We start from the raw sequence: 9,465 nt of genomic DNA, 5'->3' as shown, positions 1-9,465 counted from the left end.
AACCTTACTTCAAACAGATGGGATCGACAACAACAACAGCCCTCCCCAGCTCACCTATAATTTCCAACAATCAATGGCATAACATAACCCCCCCCCCCCCATTTGAAAGCTTTCTTTATCTTTCAATTTTTTTTCTTACTTTTTTTTGGGCGGTATAACATAACAATGGGAGCCATGCATTGACTTCTGTGAAATGCATCTTTACTTTCATGACTGTAGAGATTCATTTCAAATAAACAAAATGATACAATTCATTTTAGGTTTTTATTTTCCTTTTCCAGTTTACGTTTTTTTTTGGTTGTTTTTTTTTTCTTCTGGTATAAGATTGGATAACAACAGTTGATGACTCAGTGGTCACACTTCAAGCGCATTTTAAAAAAGCACTAAAAGAATATCTAATAAATATTTTTGAAATCACTCAACACATTTGTGTGCCGAGAGAAATTCTGTGCCAATATTATGGTTTCAACGTCACAGCCTAAACAAATCATCACAGCCAAGGCTACTGTTTTCTTTTCCTTCTTCAAGTTGAAAGTTCTACTGGCAACAGAATCTAACTTGGAAGACTTGCAGTTTACAATTAAATTTATCCTTTGAAGAAACAATTTACAAGAGAATTTAAAGAACCTTTTGGTCCGAGGTTGAAGTAAGGTTCCTGTTAAGAGATAGGTAGCAAGATAAGGAGAATAAGGAGAATAAGGAATATCTCACGCACAGGAGCACATTCTCGCAAATCAGACACAAACCTTACGAATAGAAATGATCACAAGTTAGGATTGATTCAATCGTGCCACAACACGGGTCAACTTCAACGATTAACACACAGGAACTGAGCAGGGCCCAAATTGAGCGGTTCTTTTCACGAACTAAAAACAAGTAACTCTTATCTAATGGCAATGGGTATCGTCATAATCGTCTGAGGTTTTTTCGACTCTTTCGGGTACCAGCCATGTCATTTCTTGACGAGGTCAAACAGAGCGGCTTGCAGCGTTTGGTGGCATGGAATGCGGCGAAGCACAGCGTGCAGAAGTCGTAGGCACAGGTCTCAGAGGAGCACACGGCTCGGTCCTGACACTCCATCTCCTTGGCCGGAGCCTGGCAGTGGGGGCAGGACCGTAGCTTGTCACCTGATAGCAGCTCCAAGGGAGGCTGTACAATCAAACGAGAACAGTTAGAGGAGTTTTGTTCCAAAGAGACATGGGCAGGAAATGAAAACATAGAATAAAACTTGGCTGTATATGCATGTCTACAAGATGTTCTTCAATAGAAGCAACAAAAAGAATCTGGAATTTTCCTTGAAAACTTTGGGTCTTTGAATGAGTTAGACTAGAGCAGACATAGACACAACATTGACAGTAGCCATTTAGTGCAGGGGGGAGGGGGGGAGTTCTAAGTTGGACCTAAATGTAGTGTCTTCAATGACCCACCACTACATTTTCATTGAGGATAAAGTCAGATGCAACAGCAGAAAAAAGCCTACTTTCCTGACATTGTTGAGGTTAAAGTTTAAAAGCTTCCACACATTCAGCATTTTTTACATTACTTGGAAAGTTGTCATAAATAAATGTAAATCATAATGTTCCCCAGTTGATGTAATTTAGATCATCTAAGAGGTAGGCTGCTCCGACCTTGCTTGTCAGGGCTAATCCAGCCTGTGTGGGACACATCTCATCAGAAAAATTAAGAGATACTAATAAAATTTCCTCAACACAGTAATCAAGCTTGCTTTTTCTGCATGCATGCTAAACAGTACAGTGCAAACACGAAAATGTTACATCATTCTTCAGCAAAATACAATTCTCGCTTTACGACACGAAAAGATCCCTTGTCAATCAAAGCAAACATGACAGTTAGCTTTCCAGGTCTCAAGACAAAAAATTGAAGTGTGACACAGGGGATGACGTGACTGATTGAAATGATGAAAATGAATATATAATTACTTTCAAAAACTACCGATACCTTTTAGACGAGGACTATCTGATCTAATTGGAAAGAAAATAAGACAAGGGAAAGATGATTTTTGTTGTTAGAAAGATTGATGTACTTGTTCTAATCCCACCATATCATAAAGAAATGTCCACTTTTTTTAAATGTAAAGTCTAAATTTATTCTATGTACCTTTGGAATTTCCTGTGATGAATGCTCTGGCCTTGCTGCTTGTAGCTGGACGGCAGTAAGGCGGCCCTTTGAGGCTGTTAGAGTTTCATACTGCTCAGACTCCAAGGATTTTTCTTTAGCATTTTCCTGTGAAAAATTTTCAATTCAAACCTTGAGTAAGTAACACAGTGACTACTTTACAATCGCTATTAAACAAAACAGCATTTTCACTGAACCATCAGTAAGTAGTGGGTCACATCATACAGTTACACATTCCATAGACAGTCTTGCAAGCTTAAATATGTCCACAGAGGCTCCCATCTTGTCCAACACATGCCACTTTACATCCCAGTCATGTAGAGGACACACACCACTGCGGCCAAAAATGCTTGAATACAGCTAGCTAACATTTCCATGAGAACAGGAAAAACTGTCGTACTTCCCCTTTCCACCCTTTAACACTTTGCCATCATATTGTGGGGAATATCCAAAGACACTGGGTGGTAAACATCGCCAATCGGCGAGATGAGGCGCCAAAGTGTTAAAAGGAAGTTTACATAAAAAGACATATATATACACGAACCAGTTGACAATTCAAGAATGAAAATCTCTCAGAGTTATCTCACTCTCACTTGGGCTACACAAAGTCATTAGTTCAAGTTTCAAGAGATATAAAACACAAGAAATTATAAGTAGAAAATAAAACTACATTCAGTTATAACAAGCAACATGAAACAACAAAAAGTAGGAGTGCTACCTAGACCAAGCAGGCTTTCCTGAACATGTCAGAACTTGCACAAACTGGAACATTTCATAACACAAAATAAAGGCATCTAAAACATTTTTCTTTTAAATTTATAAATTCTGGAAACTTCAGAAGAATTTGAGACTCTCCTCACAAGTTTATAGGGGGGGGGGGGGAGACACAAGTCCGACCTGACTTCAGCAAAGACAGGAGTGACTTGATGATGATGATGATGATCAGAGACCTACAATTATACACCACCAAGTGACCAAGTGAAAATTTTCAGGAATTTAAAAAGAAAAACCAATACTCATTAAATGACCCAGTGCCTATGCTATACATTTTAAAATGTGTCACATTTATAACTTATAAACAAGCATGGGGGCGCATATATATATATATATCTCCCATCTGAGAGGTTTCTTAAATGTTAATTGAGAATCAAAGGAGTATCATGAAAGCAGGGGTTCTTAAAGTTAAAATCTTAATTGAAATAAAAAGTTTGAAAAGTAAAATTGCACCTGGACAGTTTATGAAACGTTCGTTTGTCCAATAACTGTTTTTGTAACAAAGAAATTATGACAGTATATAAATTTAACGAAGTGTATACAGACCCGGTAACCGGGAACAAAGTCACGAAGTATACAGACCCGGTAGGGGAACTCTTTTGTGATTTATTTCGGGAAGTTTCAGACCTCAGACCCGGTCACAGAATTCTACACTTCTAAGTGTAGAATTCTGTGGACCCGGTAGAAATCTTGTGTGTGTGTGTGTGAGAGAGAGAGAGAGAGAGAGAGAGAGAGAGAGAGAGAGAGAGAGAGAGAGGGGACTGCTCGATTGAAATTATGACATTGTAACTTGTTCTTTTCTTCAAATTGTGATTCCTCCAACTCCAAAACGGAGGAAAAACCATCGTTAATCGAAAAGACATCCGCAATCTTCATTTAGATCTAGGTTAGCCGCGAAACTAGAGGAAAGATTTAAGTCTGTCTACTTAGATCTAGATCTAGACCATAGATTTAGAAGAACCTAAGTCTACCCTGAGCCAAGAGGGCGCTGAAACTCTCCGAAATCACAAAAGAGTTCCCCTACCGGGTCTGTATACTTTGTGACTTTGTTCTCGGTTACCGGGTCCGTATACACTCCCTAAATTTAAAGGCAACAACAACGTTTTTCAAAGCACTACATCTATTAATTTTTATTTTTATTTAAAAAGCGAGCCCATGACAAATACTAATTTAAAAATGAGCTTGCGTTAAAATGTGTGAAGGATTTGAGAGTGTGCAGTGAGATTTACGGTGTACATGGTTAGGAACAGACTAGTCACCTTGCCAATCAACACAGCCTGCCTCATCTGGAGAGCGCAGTACAGCTTATATCTGCTGGACGCTCGCAGGTCATTGAACAAGGCAGACTTCCAGACCATGCTCACTTGACACATTCTGTGGGTTTGTTGATGGATGTTTGGGTTAAAAAGAAGCACATCACACAATAAGACAAGTGTGGTGACCTATAAAAGCAAGGAAACAGAAGTAACAGATGACAGAGGTACAAGATCATAGGTGATGCGGTTGTGGGAGCGGAAGGGGGCAGCCTCTGATCACCATTCCAAAAGAAGCCTCTATGAACAAACAGCCAACGGCCAAATAAAAAAAACACAACATTTTTGATTTTCTGAATAAAGTAAAAATTGTGAAAATACATCGTTGATTATAATATGTAGTGCACTTTTTCTAAAATTCGAAAATTAGAATTATAGTAATAACAGGGAAAGAAATTATTACATGCTTTTTCACATTTTAGTACAGATACATGATATAAAAATCCATGAAAACTATTTTTTCTTTCCTTTCAGCAATTATTTGTGATTTAAAAACTGTCAAATCTGAAACATCAACGGGGCCTGTAAACATTGTAAAATCAGAGTTAGCTGATGCATTGATTTATCAGTCTAATTTCTGAAATGACATGTCAAGCCGTTGAGGCCACACTTAGTAGCTGTCCAGACAAAAATGAAAAAGGTCCATTTTCCTTCATGAAACACATGGCCAAAATGATGTATGAAAAGAAGAAAACCAACATAGACAAGTATTCATTGTCACACTCACGTGTCCAAGTCTTGATCACTCAGATGCTCCAGGATTTGCTGAACGCAGAATAGGAAGTTTTTGCTGCTAAGCTCTCCAAGAATGTCAAATTTGATTACACCAATTCGACAACCTATCAAACGAGATGGCTCTCTAGGAGAGAATTTGTCCACAACTTGTTCCAATAGTGACTCTAAGTCCAAATCGTTGTTTGCACCATCTCTGTAAAGGATATCATGGGTGGCGTGAGCTTTTCTTTCAGGTGAATATTGCACAAGACCATGGAAAGGAGACTCGGACCCGCCAACTCTAAAACTATCAACTTTTTCTTCCTCTAACAACATAATTTCCTCCATTGTTTTCTCATCATAATTTGTAGAGCCAGACATTTGGGAGTTGTACGACTGAGGGCTTTGCCCTGAAACAACTGAGCTATCAGAAAAAATGCTTCGTTTTACACTCTTCTTTTTCACTACGGTTGTACCATCTGTCGAACTTTTCTCTCTGGCTTTTTTGTTTGGGCTTCTTGTCACTCTCTTGATATTTCCAGTTAGGGCAGGTGACAGCAGGGAGGTTTTCATAGCTTTGGACGGACTTTGTAGTGACATGAACTCTTGGTCAGGGCTTGGCCTACGACTAGTACTTTTGCCAGGGCTTTCCAATATGACGTTGGAACAAACAGGACACTCTGACTCAAAATGATCATACTCGTGGGGAAGTAGTGGAACTCTAGAGAGATGGAGAGATTTTCTCCTACCACAGATGCAAACAATTTCACAGTCTCTTGGTGGAGAGTGCGGAACATCAAACGTTAATGTCGCATCTAAGCTGCTCTCCTGTAACATAGCCTCTGTGTCATCAAGGAATGCTGTTTGTTGACCAATAGGGTGTTCAGGACAGGCTGACGTCGAGGCGGAGGGAGAGGATATTTCTGGAAGCAGTCTTCTTGTGAGAGACAGTGATTTCAGAAACTCTTGTTGCTCATGTGGAGAGCCTTCAGCAACACCGGAAGAGGAATGTTCTTTGCCATTTATGGAAGGGAGGGTGGACATTACAGGAGGTGATATACTCATGCTGGACAGTGCTTCACTGGCTTCAAAATCAAGATCAGGCTCTTGTGTCTCCTCCTTCCTTGACTTTATTATGCTGTCCCGTTTAAATATTGAAGCAGAGTTCTGATCAATTCTCACATGAGCATCAGTGTGATAAATTGGAGAAGTGCGAGAGACTAGAGACGTCATACTGCCAGATGAAGATTCTTCTAACGACATTTCCTGCAAACTGAGCTCTAAGTCATCCGTACTGCTAGAGAGAGAACTCGAAGAACTTTTTTCAGATTCTAGAGTATTTTGCACTAGTGATGCTGATATCTGCTTCTCAGTCTCACCTTTGTTTTCTCTGCTATCTAAGCTGTTATTCCCCCTACTTAATCTCTCATCAGCGCCTTCCTCACCATCGTCTTCTAAAGAGGACAAAAGTTGAAAAGCAGGTGGTCGTTCATCAAATGGATGAAATTTCAACCTCCTCGCTCTCCCAGCAATATTGTGCAGATGAGATGTAGGAGAAAAATTGTTGTCAGGCAAAGAGTCCACTCCACTAGAGTTGCAAATTTCATTGTCTTCCACACCAGAAGGCACACGGCTTGCAGACAGACCTGGCGTTTCATCACCGAGCAAGGAAAAAACACTTCTCTCGGAGAAGCCACTGTCGACGCTGCGGAGAGTGCCCCTCTCATTGTGTAGCAGCAGCTCAGTGTTCAGAGGCGTTTGAAAAAAATCTTTGTGCTTGGAGCCAGCCTCCCCTGCCTCTTTCAAGGACAACGATGCCGGGCGACTGGGTGTCATATCGTCATGTAATGTACTGCCCATTTCCTTTTTGTCACAAACATCATGCTCCATCTGGAATGAGACGAATACAAACGATGATATTTATGGACAAGAATGGAAACTCAGAACGAAATCAAAAGATTTTAAATGACATTGCATTCTACTGCACTCTACTGTTTTGAACCAAAATTTATGGTTGATGTTCATCATTTTTGGACAAATTCAGCAACTGCAACAACACAGACGAATGAAATCAAAACAGTAAGTTGACAAGGGCACTATTGTCTATTGCCCAGAATAGGAGCTCACAATTCTCCGCAGCAGGATAAGTCAACTGTTGTACAACAAGACTTACAAGAGTCGGGTTTTCACACGTGACACAGTCCATCAAGAATCAAGAAATTTTACTTTCAGACGACTGTTCCTTCCCCAGACTACCACCTGGTTAGTTCTCGATTTTCATTGCATAGTTATACAGGAGTACAGCTCCTCCTCCTATTCAATATATTCATTCATAAATTCAGGGCAAGGCTAGATGGGAGTCAACATTAACTAGATCTACTTTATATTATGTTATAAAGGTGTAAAGAAAAGTTTGTCTCTATCACAAGAAAAACACCTGCTCTGTTCTATCTCAGTCAATGCTGATCCACTCTTGTGTTTCGGAAATGGAAGAAAGAAAAGGAAGGAATTCTGTAACGAGCGACCACTATGAAACAGAGTCTGATAGAGGGTTAGGGCTAGGGGTAGGGTTATTGAGGGTCTGGGGTAGGGTAAAGTTCTCTTCTTTATTGTATTTGTTGGGGTAGTCACTCGTTACGGAAGTCCTTCCAAAGAAAATATATAGAAGGTGGAAGGACTTTTGTAACAAGCGACCACCCCACAAACACTTAAGAAGAGACCTAACCCTAACCCCTCTATTAGTTCTACTCTGCCTCATAGATCAAGACATCTAATCTAGATCCCTCCTAGATCTAGTGGTCGCTCCCAAGCAAACAAATCCAGATTTTGGATCAAGTTTATACTTTTTTTTTTATAACGGATAGACTCTAAGACCTACTGTTTTCATCAAACAGTGACAGAGAAACCAGAAACCTGCAGTTTTTCTCTTGCTCTTTACCCATCTAGATCTAGATCTAGATCAAGACTAGAATCTAGATCTACACCTGCCCTCCTAGTCCTAGCCCAACAGTTCTAGAATCTAGTCCTCCTACACACAACTGAAGGCATTCCCAACTGTGGGCATATTTAAAGATTTTAAATGTGATCTAGGCCCTAGAATATGATAGCAAAGTTATACAACACAGTTTAAATCACAAACAGATTTTGGGAGACCTGTAAAGATTCCACTCCTAGAATCTAGATGTGAGCGAGAGAGACTGTGAGAGTTTAGTTTAGCAACATGGGCATGGTGGTGATTTCAAAACATCAAATTTGGAGGGAGATTTGGTAACAACACTCCCTTTTGAACCAGAACTGCGTATGGCCAGACTAACTTCTTACTTCAATTACAGATAGTCTCTAGAAAAAGTTAAGACATAAAAAACAGCAATTGCAACGGACTCCGTTTGACCAAGTGAAATGGTGTGCATAGAAAAACGACAGTGTTGTTGTAGTCAGTCGGTAAGCCTATTCCCGGTCACTTCACCATCAGGACAAGAAGACTGAAGTTGACAAAACAGTGGCAATGGCATCAAAATAAAAACAACTTAGAAATTGAATTTGAGATCAATATCAACCAAGAGCGATAGAATAAGATAATTCTATCTAGATCTAGTTCTCAATACTGACCAGATGACAGCCGAAGCAACATTGATGACACATCACAGAAAACGAAGCTCCCCAACTCTGTTCATTGTCAGTGAAAAACTGGGATACACACACAAGACTGCTCTCTACTGAAGTTCAAAGGGGGCGGGGAAATTTTGTGAGGTTAACGAAAACGCAGTCTCATGAATTCAGTTTGGCATTTTAAAAGCCCATACAGCCTGGCTCAATACATCACAACATTATCATGAACAAAAATAATGAAATAGCTTACCTTAGCATCGATTTTGATAAATAATTGTCAATGTTCACTTTTCTGTGTAAATTCGTCTTTCAAACATTACGCCGTATCCTTTCATCAACCAATCAGATGGTCAGGGCAACTTGTGCCAGGTACGCAATTCCACTCGCTGCTGAGCAGATAGCGGGTCGGAAAGTGTTGTTCAGCTGAACCGTTAGGCCTAGCCTCGGCCAAGATCGATCACAGCTTCGCGCGACTGTTGTAAAAATATGAAGGATAAAGAGTAGGCCTAGCCCCCGCTGGCTAAATTAATAACACATATTAGAAACTGGAACTTTTCTTAATGAAGAAAAAGAAACAGAAGTTGATTCACGGCCACTACCAACGTACAATTGTTAACACAATTTTGGTTCCCTAAAGGCTATATATACTTCATGCTTTAGACAACGTCGGTAACTCGAGATAATGCAATATTTATTATAGGGACAGAACAGCTCAAAAGTGTTTAACACGTCTTTAATTTCTGACCCTGATACGTCCTTTAACTCTCAAAACGAGAAACGGAAATACATTTGTACGTGATTCAGACTGCATTAATAATATCATGATTGTTTCGTGGCGATCATACGTGGGTGTACGTGTGTCTTTGCATGTGTGTGTGTGTGTGTGTGTGTGTGTGTGTGTGTGTGTGTGTGTGTGTGT

At 39.9% G+C, this 9,465-nt stretch overlaps 1 protein-coding gene across 2 annotated transcripts; it reads right to left on the bottom strand.

Annotated features, from left to right (window-relative positions):
- Positions 1–287: 287 nt before the first annotated feature.
- On the bottom strand, positions 288–9,073 carry LOC101858208. Of its 2 annotated transcripts, none has more exons than XM_005105541.3 (5): positions 8,797–9,073; positions 4,951–6,827; positions 4,170–4,284; positions 2,119–2,244; positions 288–1,149 (listed from the first exon to the last, which is right to left on the bottom strand). In XM_005105541.3, exons 2-5 carry the CDS (start codon positions 6,825–6,827, stop codon positions 907–909), a joined length of 2,361 nt encoding a protein of 786 aa, XP_005105598.1. In that variant the 5' UTR covers positions 8,797–9,073; the 3' UTR covers positions 288–906. The 2 variants fall into 2 exon arrangements, with proteins under 2 accessions (XP_005105598.1, XP_012941988.1); XM_013086534.2 differs by lacking the exon at positions 8,797–9,073 and adding an exon at positions 8,547–8,781.
- Between the last annotated feature and the right edge of the window lie 392 nt (positions 9,074–9,465).

Source organism: Aplysia californica, unplaced genomic scaffold (genome assembly GCF_000002075.1).
Source record: "Aplysia californica isolate F4 #8 unplaced genomic scaffold, AplCal3.0 scaffold00476, whole genome shotgun sequence".
NCBI lineage: Eukaryota > Metazoa > Mollusca > Gastropoda > Aplysiida > Aplysiidae > Aplysia > Aplysia californica.
The sequence above is the reverse complement of the archived record's forward strand: the minus strand, read 5'-3'. Positions and strand labels throughout refer to the sequence as shown.

What these genes read in the sequence shown, in the direction of transcription:
- LOC101858208 (XM_013086534.2), bottom strand. Translation starts at nt 8,579, where the DNA reads ATGTGTCATCAATGTTGCTTCGGCTGTCATCTG. An exon ending in AGTGATCAAGACTTGGACAC is followed by an intron (nt 4,285 to 4,950) that starts GTGAGTGTGACA and finishes ACAAACCCACAG; the next exon opens with AATGTGTCAAGTGAGCATGG. An exon ending in CATCACAGGAAATTCCAAAG is followed by an intron (nt 1,150 to 2,118) that starts GTACATAGAATA and finishes TTGATTGTACAG; the next exon opens with CCTCCCTTGGAGCTGCTATC.